The 19,815-nt window shown below is 55.5% G+C and overlaps 3 protein-coding genes across 5 annotated transcripts; 2 read left to right on the top strand and 1 right to left on the bottom strand.

Annotated features, from left to right (window-relative positions):
• Positions 1 to 304: 304 nt before the first annotated feature.
• On the bottom strand, positions 305 to 2,371 carry TLX2 (T cell leukemia homeobox 2). The gene is made up of 3 exons (XM_029936267.1): positions 1,937 to 2,371; positions 1,305 to 1,542; positions 305 to 1,157 (listed from the first exon to the last, which is right to left on the bottom strand). The coding sequence occupies exons 1-3, from the start codon at positions 2,334 to 2,336 to the stop codon at positions 941 to 943; spliced, it is 855 nt and encodes a 284-aa protein (XP_029792127.1). The 5' UTR covers positions 2,337 to 2,371; the 3' UTR covers positions 305 to 940.
• A 6,044-nt stretch (positions 2,372 to 8,415) lies between these two features.
• PCGF1 (polycomb group ring finger 1) lies at positions 8,416 to 17,624 on the top strand. Of its 3 annotated transcripts, none has more exons than XR_003907903.1 (11): positions 8,416 to 8,575; positions 9,003 to 9,108; positions 9,256 to 9,408; positions 9,580 to 9,651; positions 9,775 to 9,880; positions 10,062 to 10,095; positions 10,191 to 10,277; positions 10,397 to 10,477; positions 10,582 to 10,625; positions 10,785 to 10,892; positions 17,120 to 17,624. XR_003907903.1 is itself a non-coding variant. In XM_029937657.1 (9 exons), exons 1-9 carry the CDS (start codon positions 8,483 to 8,485, stop codon positions 10,627 to 10,629), a joined length of 780 nt encoding a protein of 259 aa, XP_029793517.1. In that variant the 5' UTR covers positions 8,425 to 8,482; the 3' UTR covers positions 10,630 to 10,729. The 3 variants fall into 3 exon arrangements, 1 of the variants encoding a protein (XP_029793517.1); XR_003907904.1 differs by lacking the exon at positions 17,120 to 17,624 and adding an exon at positions 11,222 to 11,406; XM_029937657.1 differs by lacking the exons at positions 10,785 to 10,892; positions 17,120 to 17,624 and having other exon boundaries at positions 8,425 to 8,575; positions 10,582 to 10,729.
• Positions 16,515 to 18,655, top strand: LBX2 (ladybird homeobox 2). The gene is made up of 2 exons (XM_029937658.1): positions 16,515 to 17,059; positions 18,102 to 18,655. The coding sequence occupies exons 1-2, from the start codon at positions 16,855 to 16,857 to the stop codon at positions 18,479 to 18,481; spliced, it is 585 nt and encodes a 194-aa protein (XP_029793518.1). The 5' UTR covers positions 16,515 to 16,854; the 3' UTR covers positions 18,482 to 18,655.
• Positions 18,656 to 19,815: the final 1,160 nt, after the last annotated feature.

Below are 19,815 nucleotides of genomic sequence, written 5' to 3'. Positions count from 1 at the left end.
AACACCATTGATCTCTTGATCCTCTACATTTCCAACCTTGGAATTATCTTTGACTCTTCTCAGATATCCCTACTTATTTGCCAAATTCTGCTCATCCTAACTACACAGGGCCCATTAATTTTATCCACTGCTTCTTCCCCCTCTCCCCTCTCTGTCCCCACAGGACACCAGAGCCAGATTAGTGTTCCTAGATTGTCTTTCATGAGGTGTTTAAGTATGCGTCTTGCCTGCCACCCACGCACGCGATGTGAGGCTCAAGGAGGAGGACGGAGTTGGCAGGCTGAACACACACGACAACATGAGGTTCAAAGTCAGGAAGGTATCCTTAGCGATTATTTTACAGTTGAAGAATGAGATGCACAGTGTGGATAACCCTCTGGTTCCTGTCACAGTCAGACTCTCACCCTCCAGCACCTCGTCCGTTATTCCACTGTCATTGGTGTCTTCTTTCCTTTCATCACACCTTTGGTACAGACCCAGGCAGTGCGTGCCAGCTGCCGCGGTCCCATCCCAGAACAACCTTTAGCTTGCGCTGTGGGTCCAGAACCCCAACACTAACGCACCCTCGGAAGAAGCCGTAGCCCTCCGAAGAGCGGCTCCCATTGGCCAGCCCACACCCCCCCCTCACCTCGTTGGCTACCATACTACAGGTCCCGCCTTCTCGGCTCCTAGGTTTCCAGCTGGGGTGCAACCGCAGCTGAGTGGGAAATGGCGGGAAAGGCCACGTCTAAGCACGGTGCTACCACACAACGCTAGCCTGGGAGCCCGCAGTGGCCCAGGAGCCCTCGGTGATAGCCTCAAAGACAGCCCTTCCTCACAAGCTCCGCAACCACAGAACCACGGCGTGGTCAGCCGCTCGCTCCACGGCCCTGGGCCCGGCGCTCCTCGCGGCGCCTCGGTCCGGAAAAGAGCGCTCGGCGGCGGGTTGGGCAGGCGTCGCTCACACCACCGAGGCGAGCCCAGACACGGAAGCCACCTTGTTGTCCTCGGCCCAGGGCTGTAGGTTCTGCAGTGCAAAGAGCGACGAGTTGTGCAGGCAGAGTGGGTCCGGGGGCAGCGGCGGCCGCAGAGGCCGCGGTAGGGCGTCCTGCTGCAGGTGCAGGAGCAGCCGGCCCGCGCGGTGCCGTTCCGCCTCGCGTTCCTCCGCCGTCTGGCGCCTGTGAAGTCGAGTCGCGGTGTCAGCTAGACCAGCCCTCGCCCAACCCGCGCCTCATGGTCAGCGCGGGGCCGAGGTCCCTCACCCGCCCCGCGCCTCACTGCCACCTTGACGCCAACCGCCAGCCGTCGCGCGCCCCGCGCCTCACCGCCACTTGGTGCGCCGGTTCTGGAACCAAGTCTTGACCTGTGCGTCGGTCATGCGCAGGGCCTTGGCCAGCGCTGCCCTCTCGGCCGAGGCCAAGTACTTCTGGCGCAGGAAGCGCCGCTCCAGCTCCAGCACCTGCGAACGGGAGAAAGACGTGCGCGGCTTCTTCCGTTTGGGAGGGGTCCGGTTTTGGTAGGGGTGGCCTATGCGGCGCGTCCCGGAGAAGGGCGAGAGTGCGGCTACAGGGAGGAAAGAAGAACAAGGCAAGGTTTTCAGGGCAGCCTTTCCAGGTGCCCCAGGCTCGGCCTCTCATCAGCAAAGGCCTCCAGACAAGAAAGGGCCTCTGAAGAAATGGCCCTCCCCCTTTGGTAAGGAAGAGACGGCCCCCGGAACTTCATCCTTCCCTCCCCTCGGGGTGGACCGTGGCCTGCAAAGGAGGGCGCGGGCATCGACGGCAGCGTCTTCCCCATCGCCTCTCTTAAGCAGCGCGACCAAGAGACACAAACTGGGGGAGAATCGCCTGAGTTGATCTGGGCGGGGAGCATACGGGGAACTTGAGTTGGAGCAGAACGCTCAAAGATGAGAAAAGGGGGTCAGTGTAGGGCAAGACGCTGGAGGGTCGGGCAACCTCACCCGTGAGCCGGTCCTTAGCAAAGCGGCGGCCGCTGTCCATCCAAGGGAAGGTGAGTCCCGCTAGGCCCCCGGCTCCGCCCAAGCCAGAGGGTCCAGGCACCGCAGGGGCACCTCCCGCGGGCGGCGGCACTGGCAGCGGACGATGCGCCGGGACGCGGATCACGCCGCCTGGGCCCATGCCTGAGCTGCCAGGTAGCGGGGCCAGCGAACCCGCGGAGCCGTAGCTTGAGGCTCCGTGAAATCCACCCGAGAACGCCGGACTCTCACCATGGCCCTGGCCCGCGCGGCCAGGGCCTAGGCTGCTCCCGGGGGGTTCCGGGCAGCTCAGGATCTGATCGATACCAAAGCTGATTGGCTCGTGGTGCGGGAGGTTGTGCGGGGCCAGGACCGCCGGCTCCATGGGTCCGGGTCAAGGAGGACCGCAGGAGGTTTGGCGGCTGGGGAGGACGCCCAGGCAACTCTGGGAGCCCAGCTGCGGAGCGCTCAGGGGCAACGGCCTCAAGGGCCTGCGGAGCTGGCCGCAGCGGGTCCCCGGGGCCCCCGGGACAGCTTCATCCCAGTGCACGGGGAGTAGCCGCGCCCATGCCGGCCTCTGCCGGGCGTCGGCGCAGGGACTCGCATCCCGGGGGAGCGCGACCGGCGGGGGCCCCAGGAGTGCCCTTGCTGTCTCTGAAGCGCAGATGGACGCTAGGCTGCGGGGGCCTCTGCCCGAGTCCTCTGCCCGAGTTCAGGGTGGAGAGGGTTGGCCCGCTTGGGCTGGGGCAGTGACAGACAGATCAGCACTGGGTGGGCAGTGGGGGCTGGGGGGAGGGCAGGGGCGGGGCCGGACCCGTTAAAGGGAAAGAGACGCCTGTTTGTGCGAAACGCGGGGAAGAGTGGGGAGCGGGTATGGTGAGGGTAAGAGGGGAGGTGGCAAGGGTGTTAGGAACCAGGGTCAGCACGGGAGGGGCCAGATCATGGACCGCAGCGCGCTGAGTCAGCCAAGATGCGCACAGCAACTCCATCCTCGCCGGCCTCCGCCTTGGGCTTCCTCGGCCTCACCGGCCTTCCTCGCAGGTGCCTCCTCCCACAGCCCCCATTCTTCGCCTCGCGATGGGTCCTGCCTGCAGACTCCCGGATTCGTTGTGGCCCCCGCCAAAGTGCCCTCGAAGACCAAATCTCGTTGTGGCTTCCTGGCTGCGATGGGAAGCGGTTGGGGAACCTTGCCGGCGAGTCGGAGGCCCGGGAAGACGACAGGTGTGGGGAGGGAGTGGCAGGGCGCGTCTGGTGGGCTAGGGCGGGGAACAACCACTGTGCTCTCCTGGTGTACCTCCCGGCCTCTCCCGTAGGGCCCCTACCTCCTTCCGGGAGCACCAGCAGTTGGTACCCTGTGTTTCTTAGAGTTTCAGTTTTCTGAAATCGATGTAGTCCGGACCATTGGACCAAGCCGGGCCTACTCCGGCGGATGAGAGCTTGAGGCTGGCGTTCCGCCCTGGACAGGGGACCACCAATACGGGACTGTGCCCCTCCACTCAGCGCCTAGGAAGTCTATTCTCACACACTCCCCCGCCCCCAAAAGCAGGAGAACAAAATCGCCATAGGCGACACATGAGTCTTTACCGAAGTCGGGGCGGGGGTGGGGGGGCGTGGAGATTCAGCCGCCTCATTTCTCACAGACGCTACACCCCACCCAAGCCCCAGAAACTGTGCCTGGAGTGTGTCAGAGAAGGGAGGTGGGGAAAGACTGAAGCCTCTCAGTGACCTTGTGACCTCTGGCCACGGACCCAGGAGCTGGGAGTGTGTGAACTCTGCGTCCTTCCCGGTATGGGACCCGGGCCCGGCGGGCCCCTGCGTCGTAGACCCGCCCCCGCCGCCGCCCGGCCCGGTGCAGGCCGCCATAATCGGGTTAGCTGGGTCGGAATTACATTACCTTCCCCGGCCCGCCCCGGCCCCGGGGGGGCCCTGGCGCCTCCGAGCCGGTGAGACTGGGCGCAGGGAGGGGGATGTTCCTGCCATTCTGAGGCGGGTGGGCACTGATGAGCCGCTCGGCCTGCCTCGGACACGTGGTGGCCAAAGGACCCCGCCCTGATGTGCCAGTCCTAGCCCCTAGACTCCAGCCCGCTGTGGATGCGGGGCTCAGACTCCGCTCCAGACTCCAGGCTGCCGGTTACCCGTGTACGCCGAAATGCCTTCTAAGTCTAGTAAATGAGCCTTCCTAAGAGCATAGATCTTCCAGTTGATTCTCCAGGATCTCCTGGCAAAAGACTCTGCCCCTCCTTTCGCCCCAGCAGATGGGCTGCAGCCCAGTGCCTGAGGCAGGATGAGGGGTCTTTTCTCTCCAGGGAACTAGGAATGATATTTGGGCATCTGGGCAGGAAGATAAAGAGGAGAAAAAAGGGAGTGGATTTCCCACCCCCACACACTAAAGCCACCAGGCCCTCAGTGTTCTCAGAAGCCTCAGTCTGAAGGGAGTGGATCATGGAGGAGGCAGGCAGTTGGCATTAATAATATGTGACATCCTCCCCCAATTTCTTGTCCACTTCCACTATCCAGTTTCTCCAGTTCTTTCCTCAACCTGCCAAAAGCCCCTTCTGAAGGGGGCAGGGGGAGCAGAGGATCCTGACAATTTGGCAGCTGTGCTGTTACCTTGGTGGAAAAGACAGCCATTATCACCTCCCCTAGCCGTTCACAGAAGTTGAAGCACCCTTTCTCAGCAGTAGAGAAACGGGGCTACTAGGGAGCATGAAACTTCTGCTGTCCAGGGAAAACCTCTGAGACAGCTTGGGCTGGATTCCCTGAATGAAAACAGAGAGCCTAGGGAGCCAGCAAAGTAAATAAAGACTTTGAAAGGAACTGGCCTGCAGATTAGGAATCTGGCAGTCCCTTCCCACTCTCGCTGGTGGGCCTCTGAGGAAAGGGTGGGCACTAGTGTGTCTCCAATCAAGCTGAATAAATCCTTCCTGAATGAATCAATCAGAGAGGAAGAGGCAACATCATGCAGACCTGTATACCTGCTGACTGTTCATCCTGACTTTTGAGGTCAGCACAGATGGCACTGCCTCCCAGAGATTGCCCAACTGATCCCTGGGCAGGAAAATGGTCACAAACCCAGTAATATATACATACCTTCTGGGGAGTTGCAAAAAAAAAAAAATTACTGCCTCACTTCAAAAACAATGGGTATCCAATTCTGTCAGCCACAGTCCTAGGAATTTCTCTGCTTGCCTCCATGTCTCTGATCCCAATTCTCTGAAAAAAGTGGTTCCTTTGACTTTGTATCTAAGATGGAGGCCTTGAAGTCAGAACCTCCTCCTCCCGTACACACTGCTTTGTATCCGTCATCTCCCCATATCCTACATGCGTGCAGGTGGTCCCCAATTCTTCAAGTTGTCAGGCCTTCAAGCTTGCAGCTTCACAGGAAGAGGCACATTTCCAGCCTCTGCCTTTCCTTCCTTCCTCCTTTTTGTGCAGTGTCTTTCCCAGGAGATGGTCCCCACTCCTGTATCATCATTTCTGTCATTACCTTAGTCTTTCCTACCCCCAGCTGTCTTAGGTCTCTTTTATCTGTACAAGAGAGATTTTTATCTCCAAGAGAGATTCTGCTTTTCTTTTCCCTTGTATTCTCCCCCCCTCCAACACATACCCATTGCCTCTACTTCCTCATCATTTCTTTTTAATTTTTACTTATTTTAAAACTAATCTCTGTGCCCAACATGGGGCTTGAACTTATACCACTAATATCAAGAGTCACATGTTCTACCACCAACTGACCCAGCCAGACACCCCCTCATCATTTATTCTTTTAACTCACTATAACCTGGTTTCATTACACTCTTTTTCGAAAAGTTTCAGTTTCCATATTGAGAACTTCTCTGGCATGTTTTACTTTCTGGATCACCAACTATTTCATGAAATGTCGCTGTTGGTTTATGTAATATTGTCTTCTTTAGACTTTCATAGTCAATGCTTATGTCTTTTCTCCACTTTGGTTTTTCCACTGAAGACTGAGCATTCTCAGATCTCAGACTTCAGCTTTCCCCCTCTGTATATCTGCTCAGATTTCATCCATCCCATCTATTATATCCACCCAGAAAACTGAGACCTTCTTGGCTCTGACACTTGTGTTCCAGCCTCTTTGTCCTGATCTTCTGGCCAGCTCTGCTTGCCTTTGCTGCATCCACCTTAAAATCCACCAGGCCTGGGGACATGCTCCCCATCCAAGTTCCCGGTCCACTCCCTCCTCTATAATGCTTTCTTTTGAAATGTTTCAGATACAGCCCTTCCTTTTCATTTCCACTGATAAAACCCTAATCTGGGCCATCATCACCACCAACGACATTCATTCATTTGTTCATCCAGAAAGTTTTGATTGAACACCTACCATGCACCAGGCACTGGAGACACAGTTTCTGTTATGCAGACATAACAGAAAAAAAAAAAATTCCTGCCCTTACGAAGCTCATGTTATAATGGGGGAGGCAGGTAAACAAAAGACAATATATATTGAATAATAATAAATGCTAAGAAGAAAAAAAAGCAAAAAAGGGGAGAAGTGAAAGGGTGGGGGTTGGGATTTATCTAAAGTGATTAGAGAAGGCCTCACAGAGTAAAGACCTGGAAGAAGAAAAAAGCCATTTGAACATCTAAGCATTTCAAGTTGGGGATAATGCAAGTATATTTTGGTGTTGTCTGTGCAACAGTGAGGGGTCCAACATGGCTGGAGAGACTGATTTGAGAGACCATGCAAAGTCTTGAAGCATTGTAAGGATTTGGGCTCTTATTCTGAAAAAAGAAGCTACTGGAATGTTAAGGAAAAGACATCTGATTTTTTAATTTTTATTTTTAACAGGCTTTTAGGGTAAAACTAACATACAATAAAGTGTACAAAAGTGTATGTATACATACATGAAACAGTCACAGATAATAAATATATTCAGCAACTCAAAAACTTATATCCTTTTTTATTCTTATGGAAATGTGGAAGCAAGGAAAGCAGGCAAGAATCCACTGCAATCAATCATCCAGAAGACAGATGATATCTTGGGCCAGGGAGGTAAGCAGCGGATGTAGTGAGAAGGGGTTGATTAAAAAGTCCCTAATCTCATCACTTCTTGCTGCTTATCCACTCCAATTTACTAGAAGATAAATGAGCAAAACGTTTCTTTCATAGAGTAACTCCCTCCTTTCAAAAAAGGTCTGCTCACTCCCTATTGTCCTCAAGCTAGAGTCCCAGCTCCATTAGGCCCTGTTTCTAACACTACTTTTACATCCACACCTCTGCATCTTCCTATCCCTCTCTTTGGTCGATCCCCTTGACTCTGCCTTTCTTTTCTTTTTTTAATGTTTTATTTATTTTTGATACAGAGAGAAGCAGAGCATGAGAGGGGGAGGGGCAGAGAGAGAAGGAGACACAGAACCAGAAACAGGCTCCAGCTGAGCTAGCTGTCAGCACAGAGCCTGACATAGGGCTTGAACCCAGAACGTGAGATCTGACCTCAGCCGAAGTCAGAGGCCTTTCTTTTCTATTTCCACCACACTTCTTATTCGCGCACTCCATCCCCATTCCCTGAACTGTGACCACCCAAAGCCCCACTTCTTCCAGAATGCCTTTGGTGGTCTCCATTGGGGTCTCTCCCTTGAGTCTCCCACTGCACTTGATGCTAATACTTCACAGTAAACTTATCTTTGGCTTTTAATCCCTGACCTGGGACTGGAAGTACCTAAGGATGGCAGTGTACACGGTCTAGAGCTCCTGCGTTCTCTCCAAGTACGGGGCTGGGCCTATGCTACTGCAGGCGCTCGCTGTTTCAGCGAGTCTAAGTGCGGTAGTGTCCTAGTCCTCCTCCCCTCCTCCTTCGGCATCTGCTCTGCATTAGTCTGTCCCAGGCCTCCGCAGGCGCCGATGATTGAATCATCATCATTAACCAGGGTCTGCCCGCCCCCCCCCCCGCCCCCGTGCCGCCACCACAAGCCCCGGCGGCAGGGGAGGATGGGGGGGCGCGGAATAAGATCACTACCAAGTCTCTGGGGGGCCCTCCCTCCTCACCACCCTCTCCGAGACTCCGCAAAGCCCCGAGAAACTCCCGCCGTGGAGCCGGGAGAAGGCCTGCCATCCATATGAAGCTCCGTAACGTGGACGCATCAGCGGACGAGGGCAACTTTACGTGGAGAGGACCCGGGAGGGGCTTCTTTAGCCAGCTCGTGGTCACAAGAGGTCGACGACCCTAAGCGGCGGCTGCCAGAGACCGCTTGGCCCTTTGGGGTAGACGGGGGCAGTCTTTTCAGGCTCCAAAAGTTAGTCCCGCGGTCGGGTAGGGTCTATTATGATGATTACTACTAGAGGTCAATGAGATAGGACCCCCTCCCCACGCCCCCCCCACTCCCTAATTACGGATTGAGGAGGGGGAGGGGCCAGTGGGGCTCAGGTGAGCACACGGGGAGAAAGGGACATGGGCGGGGCCTTATAGAGGGCCAGCGAATCCGAAAAGATCTAAGCCCTCGTTGCTGGGCGACAAGTCCCGCCCCGCAGGCGGCACCGGAAGTGGCAGGCCGGGATCAGCCTTTAAGATGGCGTCTCCTCAGGGGGGCCAGATTGCGATCGCGATGAGGCTTCGGAACCAGCTCCAGTCAGTGTACAAGATGGACCCGCTACGGAACGAGGTGCAGGGGCGGCGGGGTTACTGCTGTGGTCGGCTAGCGGTGTGAACTGGGGTCGGCTAGGGGACGGGCGGTGGCTGGCCCGGCGCCCACTGCGCCTGCGCAGAGACAGGGTGCCAAATGCGTCTGCGCGATTGCGATCGGGTTGCCAAACTCCGAGCTAGGACGCTTGCGCATTGTGCCGCCCTCATCGCATAGTCTCCCCTGGGAAAGGAAGGTCGGGCGAGTCCACGGGAAGGGAGCCCCTGCTGTGCGCGGAGCCCCCTGCTGGGCGGAGGGGGAGTGTCAGCTCCCGGGAACGAATCCCCTGCGGATCGTGCAGGGTGCGAGGCTTGGCGGTCGGGTGTGATCAAAGAGGCATCTTCGCAGCTGGGAAGGTGTATGATTTGGAGGCGGAGGGGATGGTCGTAGACTGACGGTGTGTCCGCAGGAGGAGGTCCGAGTAAAGATCAAAGACTTGAATGAGCACATCGTCTGCTGTCTGTGCGCCGGCTACTTCGTGGATGCTACCACCATCACAGAGTGTCTTCATACTTGTGAGTGCCCTGGACTCTGGCTGGGTCTTCAGGCCCTGGTCTCCACCACCCTGGTTGCCAGGCTGTTGTCTGCCTGCCCCAGCCACCCAGACACACCACCCAGCCCATTCCCAGAGAGCCTGAGAGTCTGCTTTTTTCTTCCTGCAGTCTGCAAGAGTTGTATTGTGAAATATCTCCAAACCAGTAAGTACTGCCCCATGTGCAACATCAAGATCCACGAGACACAGCCACTGCTCAACCTCAAACTGGACCGGGTCATGCAGGACATCGTGTACAAGCTAGTGCCTGGCTTACAAGACAGTGAGTGACCAACCTCACTCTGAGGGGTCTCTAGAGGACTGATGGTGGGTGGCAGCTTGAGATGACAAAGGCTTTGGTGGGAACCATGTAGGTAAAGAGATTGACATCCAGAGAGAGGCAAAGTATGAGGGAGGGCTAATATTTACTTTGCACACCCACCCTCCCTTCTAGGTGAAGAGAAACGGATTCGAGAATTCTACCAGTCTCGGGGCTTGGACCGAGTCACCCAGCCCAGTGGGGAAGGTATGTCCCTTGGCAGCAGGAGGGTAAGGTAAAGCCCCCAGAGCATTCCTCCTGCCCAGTTTTGCTTTCTGGGGGAAAAAGGAGTATGGAATCTGTGCCACTCTCCTCCCTACTCTTTCTTAGAGCCAGCCCTGAGCAACCTCGGCCTCCCTTTCAGCAGCTTTGACCACTCTAAAGCCCACTACTATCGATATGATGAGCAGCTGAGTCTATGCCTGGAGCGGCTGAGGTACGGTCAGGTCATGAATTGTCTTGATGTGACAATGTCAGTGATCCAAAACCCGGGAGGGGCTTGGTGAGAGGGTGAGAAGTGAAGGGAGTGTCTGTTCCCTTGAAGAGAGTATACCATAGCTCTGGGTAAGGGACGGCAGAAAGATAGGGCTCCTAACCTGTGTCTGTTTCCCCCCTAGTTCTGGCAAGGACAAGAATAAAAGCATCCTGCAGGTGAGAGGGGCTGAGGGAAGGGCTTCTGAGGAGACTTACCTCTCCATAGCCTCCCTCACACACCTTGTCCTCTTGCCTTCCCTCTCTATCCCCAGAACAAATATGTTCGATGTTCTGTTAGAGCTGAAGTTCGTCATCTCCGGAGGGTCTTATGTCACCGCTTAATGCTAAATCCCCAGCACGTGAGTATTCCCACAGTCAGTTTTTTGGGGAAAGGGAGTTGAGAGTTTGTAGTGGACCGAGGTAGTTCTTGACGTGCATGAGAGAGGAGTTCTTAAAACTGCCCCTATCTCCCTCCTAGGTACAGCTCCTTTTTGACAATGAAGTTCTCCCAGATCACATGACCATGAAGCAGATATGGCTCTCCCGCTGGTTCGGCAAGGTGAGCCAGGGCCAAGGCACTCCTCAAGGCGGGGAGGTGCTGAGGGGTCCTTTTGGGTAAGACTGTGCCCACTGACTGCTGCTTCTGCTTTGTTCTCTCCTTAGCCATCCCCTTTGCTTTTACAATACAGTGTGAAAGAGAAAAGAAGGTAGGGGCCAAGCCCCCACCACATCCCTGTCCCTTTCCCTCCCCAGATATTTATGTGAAATTAACTGCGGCTTTATTTTTTGAAATAAAAACTTTAAAAAAGCATCTCTTTTCTTCCTTCCACATATTCATGCTTTGTTCTGTGTCCTGCTTCCCTTAGAAATCCTCTGACTTTCATCATGAAAGAGGGTCTCTCTATGCCCGTGGCCCCTCAGTGAATTGCCAAAAGGAGAAGGGTAGAGAACCCTATACATGTAAAACTCAGAAGGTGAGTTAAGTAGAACCAGGTTACCCATACCAGCTCTTTTGTGTGTGGGGGGGGTGAGAGAGAGAGAGCGAGAGGGGAAGGGGAAGGCTTTCTGGAGGGGAGCTCTCACTCTACTTGAATGTTGCGCCATATGCTATAGGCTTGAGTGGAGGTGTTCTGATTCGAGAGTGGTGAGAGTAGGGTTTGGGTTGGACAGTGGCCACTGAAGGACTGAAGAAGAATGCTATTTTAAAGAAAAGAATTGCACTATAGAAGGAATTTAAAAAAAATTGAGGAGTGGGACACAGGGAGAACAAGGATGTTGAGTTGGAGACATGGTTGTCCTTCAGGTACCTGGACTAGGTGAAGCAAGGATGAGGAGAGGGAACTAGAGTCCAGGAGAGCAGAGGCACCTGCAGGTAACAAAAGGGAAGTAGCAAGGCTGTTAACTTCCTTGATTAATTCAGCAAACATTCCTTCTTATATGAGCCCAGCCATGAGCCTTGGGCTCTGGAAATAAATTCAGTCTTTCTTTTCTATGGCCTCTCAGTAGGGTAGTCAGAAACTTGCCTGACTGGGACTATAACAGATGGAGGAGAAGCGAGTTCCTGAAGGAAGCTAACAGGCTGTGGCTGAGTCTGGGAAAAGTGGGATGGAGCAGGCAGCACAAATGTGCCCAGAACTCAAGTTTAAAGCCTAATCTTACACTGGCCTAAGTCTGACTCCTATAAATTCAAAGAGGTCATTGTGCCTAGCTGGTGAGGGCTGAAGGCACAGAGCTTCCAGGGTTCCAGATGGGGTGGCAGAAGGAGGCAGCATACAGGGAAGGAGGTCTGAACTGGCTGAGGGAGCCTGAGACTGGGATGGGGGTTAAAGGGACTGAGCGTAGCAGCCAGTGCAAGGCGTCCCTCCACACAGATGAAGCTTGTAGACCAGGAGAAAAGCACAATATGGGGAGGCTTCAGAAAGCAAGAGCCTGCAGGTGTGAGCGGCTGACAACAAGCACCAGGGTGAAGACATTGCAGAACCACCACCCTGACAGTCTCCAGGATTCCCCAAGCCTCCCATGTTTTGAGCCTCATGCCTGGAATGCTTGTCTCCCTATGCCCATACTTAGCTGTCTTTTCAAGGTCCAAGTGTCACTTCCTCCAGGAAACCCTCTCTCTGCCAGGACCAGGGCTTTTTCCACTCCTTTGCACCTACCTCTACACCAACATATATCTAGAGTTTTGGGATTAATTATATCTATCTCAGCCCCCCCCCCCATTCCAATCTCTTCTAGGGACTCCATGCTTGCTCAAGCATGCCACACTGAGGCTGTTCTCAAGGAGTTTGTCCATGAAAAGGGCATTTTCTTTTTTTTAAACACCTTTTTTTTTTAATTTTTTTGTTTACTTATTTTTTTGAGAGACAGAGAGAGACAGCGTGAGCAGGGGAGGGTCAGAGAGAGAGGGAGATACAGAATCTGAAGACAGGCTCCAGGCTCTGAGCTGTCAGCACAAAGCCCAACACGGGGCTCAAACCCACGAACCGTGAGATCATGCCCTGAGCCAATGTCGGACACTTAATTGACTGAGCCACCCAGGCACTCCCCCCCCCATTTTTTTTATGTTTATTTATTTTGAGAGAGGGTGTACTTGCAAAACAGGAGGAAGGGCAGAGAGAGATAGAGAGAATCTCAAGCAGGCTCTGAGCTGAAAGCGAGGAGCTCCAAGTAGGAGCACCAACTATGAGATCATGACCTGAGCCAAAATCAAGTCAGAGGCTTAACCAACTGAGCCACCCAGGGGCCCCCTGAAAGGGCATTTTCAAGGAGTGACTCACCAGGGAGAGGTTTGGACTTGGGGAAAGGAGCTAAAAATGTTTCTGGGGACTTTTTAGGTCCTAAGTGGCTGCAGGATTTGGAGAGTAGTTTAAATTGGGGAGTAGTCTAAGTTGAAGCTTGGCATCAAGAAGGCCCAGTCAGTAAATAAGGTTGACCTAGGGACCAAGCCTCAGGATTCGGCTTTTGACAAGGCATGGTTAGAGGCCAAGGAGCAGTAGAGGGAGCTCAGGCCAGGATCTGGAATGCAGTGGCAACCTTCCCCGGGGCCCAGCAGAACCTTCTTTTTGTCTGTCAGCGGTGGTGGCAGAGGCAGCTGTGGTGCGTCTCCTGAGAGCTGATGCAAGCCAGCTGCGGGGTCTGCGCGGCACAGACCCTGTCCCCCTCAGGTCGCGATCTGCCCGACACGGGGTGAGGGGTGGGGGGAAGGGTGCAGAATCAAGCCCAGGGTTCTTTTGGGCTGTGTGACCCAGAACGCGGTCACTTGTTGGCGTTCAAAGAGGCTGCCGCGGGGTAGTCCCAGTGGGCCTCGAGGCCTCTCCCAGGTGCCCTTGGCCTCCCTCCCGGTGCTTCGGTGCTTCGGAGGGAAGCATCAATCCTCACCTTCAGGGGCTTCGCAGGCCCTTACCCTGCCACTTCCATTTCCGTGGTCCATACTGGCCTGGGGGAAGGGAGCACCGAGATTTGCCCCTGGCCTCGGCACAGGAGGGAACAGGTCCCTCTTAGCCCACCAGTCTGTCCCAGGGCCGGGAGTGGGCGGAGAAGGAGGGAAAAAAGACCTCAATGGTAGTGGAGCAGGTCTTGATTGGGGGGGGGGGGGGCGGGGCGTGTGTGTCAGGGATGGCCTTCTTCTGCGTATCCCGCCGCTTCCCCAGCCCAGCTCGCTCACCCACAGAGCCCTTTGTGAGCCAGCGGAAAGGGCTAGAAAAGGGCTCACTGACCGAGCGAAGCCCTAGAAGAAACGATACTAAAATGGAAGTGTCTGAGTCGGTTCATTCAACAACATTTTCTGAAAGAAAACCACCCTTTAAGTGTGTGAGCCGGCTGCCGCCCCGCCCTTTCCCCCCGTAGGCCTGGAGTTTCCTCCCTCAAGGCCCACCCGCCTCTCACTGACTAACGGACTTCCCTAAGGGTGGGAAGGGACGGGCAGGCACCTCTCTGGGACTGGCCCTCAACACTGAAGGGGTTATTCGGAGCATTGCCAATCACAGAATTAGAATGCGTGGAGAGGGAAATCCAGAGACTAAAGGTTGTTTATTTAACAGACCTCCATGCCAAAAGAGGCATAAATCTGGGGGTGGAGGGCTGGGTAAAGGAACCTGCTAGGTGGGAGGCTAAGATGGGCAAGCTGGGTGAGAGGTGCGGTGTCCAGGAATGAGAGATAAGGTGGGGACAATGAAGAAAGCGAAATCTGAAAGGAGATGATGAGCAGAGGTGTGAGAAAGCAACCTTAAAGGGGAATGGAGGTGCCTTCCAGAGGGACTGAAAGTCCGAATGTGGGAGTCTCTACAAGGAGGAGGAGCAGAGGACTCCAAATGTCTGAAAGGACAACGAGGGCAATCGGAGGAAGTGGGAGACATGAAGGGCTGCTGGAGAATGCTGAAAGAGGAAAACCATCAGAATGGGGAGGAGGGGAGGTGCCTGTCTGTGGATCACTCTGTGAAGGCCCAGGACAGGAAGGGTTGGACCTTGGGGGTGGAAGGTATGGGTGGGTGAAACCTACAAGACAACGGAGTGCAGCACCCCCCTCCCATCCAACCCAGAACCCAGATTTAATCTCTTAAATCTCCCTCATTAATCATTCACCCTCCTCCTACCCCCCCCCCCATGAGGATCCGGTTTCTCCCCAGCTCAGGTTCCAGAGGCTTTGCTGGGAGAAGTCCCCTCCTGTGGCCCCACCGTTGTCTGGACTAGGCCGTGGCCGCTGGGACGGCCTTAGCTAGCTCTGCTGTCAGCGGCCTCCTCCCTTTACTAGTCTCTCCTTCCCTTTCATCCCCCAAATGGGGATCGCCCAGCCCCCACTGTGGAACCCCATTACCTTAGCCTGGTTGCAGTTTGCAGGGGGGAGGTAGTGGGGGAGAAAGGCGGGAAGGATGGAAAGGGAGAGGAAGGCACTCCCCACGAACACACTAGTAATTAAGAGCAGAGGAAGAGATGACAAAACCTACATAGAGGAAGGTTGTAGTGTTGGGTGACCGGCCTGGGACATGAGCTAGGCAGATCCTGCAGCTTCCTGGGACCCTCTTTAAAAGCAGATTAAGTCAAACCACCAGGATGGTTCAGAGGACTGCAGCTTCAAGCCAGAAGGATCACTCTTGGCGCCCCCTCGGCTTTCTACCATTAATAACCAATTAACAAGATCCTGAGACATCTCAGTGTTCTGCTGTGGCCTGGCTCTGTTTTCAGACCCAGCAGTGGCCCATTGGGCCGAGTGTTGCTCAGGCTGCCCTGAGGGTACTATGCAAGTGTCTGTGTGTGTCTGGGGGATGGGAGGGGTCACTGGAGAGAACTCCTTACCAAGAAGACCCTGTGTTTCTCCATCTTTGGGAGGCCAGATTAGTGCCTCTGGCCAGGTGATGTTTCCTCAAACCCCATTATCTTTGGCCCTGGTGCCTTAGATCTCCCAAGCTCTGTTTAGGGCACCTCAACTGCAGGCTCCACTTGCCCCCAGGGAATAGGCACAGAGGATCATTGCACAAATGGTGGAAGGTGCAGAGATCTACAGAGAAGGTGACATGATGGACAGCCCAGAAATGACTTCTTGGCACTGTTGGGCAAAAACAAAACAAAACAAAACCTAGAAGCATCCTGTAGAAGAGAGTTCCTTAGGAATGGTGAGCTCCTCAGGAGTGGTGGGGCTTTTCTCCCTTTGGGCTGTGAATCCCCTAGCTATTTGGGGTGTTTATGTGAACAAAACCCTTGCCTTGCTGGGCCTCCACTGCTGGAGCCCCACTGTCCCAGAGCTGCCTTCTTCCTACAAAGGACAGCTGTAGGGTGCTCACTTAGGTGTGAGCCCAGGACTGGAATAGATGTGGGAGAAAAGAGAGGAAGATAGGAAACAAATAAATTAGGAATGAATATCCCAGACCTTAGGGTTTGCCCCTGAGTTGGCAGGGGGTTTCTGTCCCAGGATCTGGTTAGGTCCGTGAAGTCTGACTTGCAAGTCACTTTCCTCTGGGGAATGACCAGTATCCCTTTCCATTGCTGCTCCTACAGGGTGGTTTCTGGGCTTTCAAGGCTGGGGAACCCCTATTTGAACTACAGGAGCTTAATATGGAGCCAAAGACAGATGGACTGATAAGCCTTGGTGGAGGCTAGTCTTCCCTGGTCACGACCCCTCCCGGGGCAGTAGCGCTAGCTCCAGATTTGCTGTCTTCTCTCCTGAGGCCCCGGTCTCTTTCACTTCTCCATGTGTTTTAACTTTCTCAGAGCCTCTAAGCCTGGGTCCAGCCAGAAAGCTGGTGGAATCAGCTCATCTGCTTTTGCTTCCACATCCTGTCCCCATTACTCTTGGTTGTGGATGCTGGACTCTCCCCCAGGCCAGGTCCTTCCAAGTCTCGAGTTCCCCCCCAGCCCCCTCACGCCACTCTAATAACTTCCAGCCGCCAACTTCTTCAAGAGGGTTCCGCCGGGGTGGGGCAGGTACGAAGGGGCCAGGTCAGGAGACCAAGGTCCTTCTTAGGAGGAGGAATCAGAGATCCTAGAACGGTCAGCTCTGATCTCCCTCCTCGGAATTTTGCAAATCCCAATCTGCTGGGGCCAGGGGAAGCAATTTTATTGCCGACTAGTTTATGAGCCAGAGCAGCGGCCAGGCGGGGAGTCGGTGGCACACCGAATCTGCGGGCCGTCCAGGAAGGCGCCGTCCAGAGCGTGCAGCGGCGCAGAGCTGCTCGGCGGCGCGGTACGGCAGGTTGTTCCGAGTCTTCTCTCTGCACCTCCCCACCTTGTAGAAATACAGCTGCGAGGATATCTACCACCCCCAGACCAACCGCGGTCCCGAGTTGGGGGTTGGGGGCGCAGGAGGAGGGGCACACGAGGCTTGGGCCCAGCGCGGGGGGCGGGTCCGAAGCTGGGGGCCCAGATCGGGAGCCGAGCCCTAGGACCCAGGCAGCTGCGGAGCCGAGCGCTGCAAGCTGCGGGGCAGCCACAGCCCGGCCGGCCATGAACTCGGGACCAGAACCCCGGACAACCCGGACATCATTCAGCATCGCAGATATCCTAGGCCCGCGCGTGATCCTTCGAGAACCCTCTACGTCCCAGCTTCCGGAGTCGAGTCCTGGTCCCAGGTCGCCTCTGTGCGCGCTGGAGGAGCTGACTAGTAAAACTTTCCGCGGATTTGACCGGCACGCTCCGGAGCCCTCTAAAGGTACAGCGCAGGCAAAGTCGCGCACTTTGATTTGGCCTTCTCCCCATCTCTCCCCTCCAGGTCCCGGTCTCAACCTTTCGTTTACAAGGGCCCCCACTCTAATCTGCCCTCTGTCCTCGGCCCGTCTGCTGGGACTTCCATCTTCCAATCCTCACCTGCCCTCCGCTAGTTCCCAGGCTCCGCGGCCGCTCCTGGAAGCCGCCAGCGCCGAGGGGAAGGGCTGGTCTGCGGAGAACTGAGTGACCCGTTGGCTCGTTCGCTGTAGGCGGGGCAATCGCGACACAGACCGGTGAGGAGGAGACAAAAGGCTTGAGCCGGAGGCTGTAAAAGAATGAACTAGGGCAAGGGCGCTGCAGAAAGTGCTGGGAGGCTCGGCTCGGTCTCTTCGGGTGACCTAGCTCCGCTCCACGCGTTCTCTTCAGGAACCCGGACAAGAGCAGTGGGTCCTAGGGGCGGCAAGGGTCGGGGGACTACGGACGTCGCCTCTCCTTACACTTTGAATCCCCACTACCTCCTTTTGGGGTCGAGGCGGTGGTTCCCGTGTCATTAAAAAATCGTAAACCAAGAGTGCCCATCGTGACTCGAGTGTTTTGAAGGGCATGTTCCGCGTCCTATTACACCCATCACACTGGGCTGCCTGGGCTGTCCCTATTTTGAGCATGGCGGCCCGCGCCTCGGGTGCCGTCCCCAACCTACAAGCGCACTTATCCTGGGGCTCCGGAAGACCTCAAAGATCCCGCCCTAGATGACCTGACTCTGAGCCAGGTCTCCTTTGGCCATTCCCACCCTCTTCCCACTCCCTCGCCTCGTCAGGATGCCCTCACCTGCTGCCTCCCATACCCAAGTGGTCCGTTCCACTTTATGTGCCCCACTCTCAATTCAGCCTGACCCCGCTTTCGGTGAGGGACCACGTCCCTGGCTCCCGTGCGCCTTTTCGCTCCGCCCCCACCCCGGCTTGAGCCTCCCCACAGCTTCTCGAACTTCTTCGAGCGGATGCCTGATTCCTGCAGGCTAGAGACTGACCCGCGCCGTATCCCCGCAGGCCGCGCCGCCCCGGGTGCGCTGGGCTCTGGCCAGGCCGGCCGCAGGCGGCGAAAGTCACGCACGGCGTTCACGGCGCAACAGGTGCTGGAGCTGGAGCGACGCTTCGTCTTCCAGAAGTACCTGGCGCCTTCCGAGCGCGACGGGCTGGCAGCGAGGCTCGGCTTGGCCAACGCACAGGTTGTCACGTGGTTCCAGAACCGGCGCGCCAAGCTCAAGCGCGACGTGGAGGAGATGCGCGCCGACGTGGCCTCGCTGAGCACGCTGTCCCCCGAAGTCCAATGCCGCCTCTCGTTGCCTGACGGCCCCCCAGGACCCGGCCCTGGCCGGCTTGACAACGCGCACCATCTGTCTGAAGAGGAGATACAGGTGGACGACTGAAGGCAAATCCCCCGCCGCCCTGGGCCCCTGGGTCCCCAACTCCTTGCCTCCGTGCTCCGCGACCTCTCTGGGTTCTGGGGTGGAGGGAGGGTGTGGATCTGGCCTCCTCTGGCTTAACAGTCCAGATACTCAACTTCTCCCAATTGTTAAGAATAAAATGGAGACTCTGTCGCTCGACGCCTCCATTCTGGCGCTCTGGAGCAGGAAGAGCAAACTCTGCCGATTGTTGGGCAGATTCCGCGCTTGGCTGAACGCTTTAAACACGATGTCTCCTTCAGACCTCATAGCAAGTCTATTCGGTGGGTGATATAATTATGCCCATTTCACACAGCAAGAACCACTAGGTCAGGATTTGGACCGAGGCATCCTGCCAGCCTTCAGAGCCAGTGCATGTCAGGCTGGACAGTACTCTGGAGACTTCGAGCAGAGGGTAAGGAGATGGGACACGGGTAGCTGGGGGAGACCGACCCCTACTGACTGCCTTTGGTCGCTGGACTCCAGCAGGCCCTTGCCCTGCCTCCTCCGAGACCTTGCAACTAACCTCTAGGCGGCCCCCAAAGTGACAAGTTGTGCCTGATTCTATCCTTTCGCCACCCTGAAGTCATTTGTTAATAGGATTCCGACCTTCTGCTGAAAGAACCCTATGCTGAGACACAGGCTTAGTGAAACCGGTGGGGAGAAGGGACTCAACCCTACTTCCGGGACCTCTGCCCGGTACTTGGGCAGGAAATGTTCCCCCCCTGGATGGTGGCCTTAGCAGGCCGGTGGGGAGGAGTCTGGCCCGCGGAGGCGGAGCTTGGAGTAGCCGCCTGTGGACCTTGGTGGGCGGAGTCCATAGCCTACCACCACCGGTGGATATTTCTGATTCTAATTTATTCCGCTGGTAACTAATTAATCACCCGTTGGCAGTGTGATGGGGAGGGAAGAGGCCTACCCTATGCCAGGCCATCCCTGTGGATTTAAGGAGACCAGGCTTAGGCTCTTTCCTGGTTCTCCTCTCTCTGTGTCTGTCCTTCCTCCCTCCTCAGGCCTTCCATACTTCTGCCCAGATGCTACAACTTACTCTCAAGAATGCTCTGAGAATGATCCATCCAGGATTCAAGGGGAGTCAGCTAGGGTCTCTGTTGCAGGTGGAGGTCCTGAGAGAGGATATTTCAGGGACCGTGAACAATGTTGGAAGGCAGAAGGGAACCTGGCACTGTCATACAATAGCTGCCACTTATTGAGCACAATTCAAGTGATTTGCATGGATTAATCTTCACAGTAATCTCAGGAGATAATGACATTTTAATTTCATTAAGTTTTTTAAATGTTTATTTATTTTTGAAAGAGAG

The sequence above is a fragment of the Suricata suricatta genome, chromosome 4 (genome assembly GCF_006229205.1).
Source record: "Suricata suricatta isolate VVHF042 chromosome 4, meerkat_22Aug2017_6uvM2_HiC, whole genome shotgun sequence".
NCBI lineage: Eukaryota > Metazoa > Chordata > Mammalia > Carnivora > Herpestidae > Suricata > Suricata suricatta.
The sequence above is the reverse complement of the archived record's forward strand: the minus strand, read 5'-3'. Positions and strand labels throughout refer to the sequence as shown.

Bases quoted from the DNA above. Each gene is read 5' to 3' on its own strand.
- TLX2 (XM_029936267.1), bottom strand. From the start codon at position 2,336: ATGGAGCCGGCGGTCCTGGCCCCGCACAACCTCCCGCACCACGAGCCA. The intron at 1,543-1,936 runs GTGAGGTTGCCC...TCCTCCCTGTAG, and splicing joins TGCTAAGGACCGGCTCACGG to CCGCACTCTCGCCCTTCTCC. The intron at 1,158-1,304 runs GTGAGGCGCGGG...TCGACTTCACAG, and splicing joins AACCGGCGCACCAAGTGGCG to GCGCCAGACGGCGGAGGAAC.
- PCGF1 (XM_029937657.1), top strand. From the start codon at position 8,483: ATGGCGTCTCCTCAGGGGGGCCAGATTGCGATCGCGATGAGGCTTCGG. The intron at 8,576-9,002 runs GTGCAGGGGCGG...GTGTGTCCGCAG, and splicing joins TGGACCCGCTACGGAACGAG to GAGGAGGTCCGAGTAAAGAT. The intron at 10,478-10,581 runs GTGAGCCAGGGC...TTCTCTCCTTAG, and splicing joins TCTCCCGCTGGTTCGGCAAG to CCATCCCCTTTGCTTTTACA.
- LBX2 (XM_029937658.1), top strand. From the start codon at position 16,855: ATGAACTCGGGACCAGAACCCCGGACAACCCGGACATCATTCAGCATC. The intron at 17,060-18,101 runs GTACAGCGCAGG...GTATCCCCGCAG, and splicing joins CGCTCCGGAGCCCTCTAAAG to GCCGCGCCGCCCCGGGTGCG.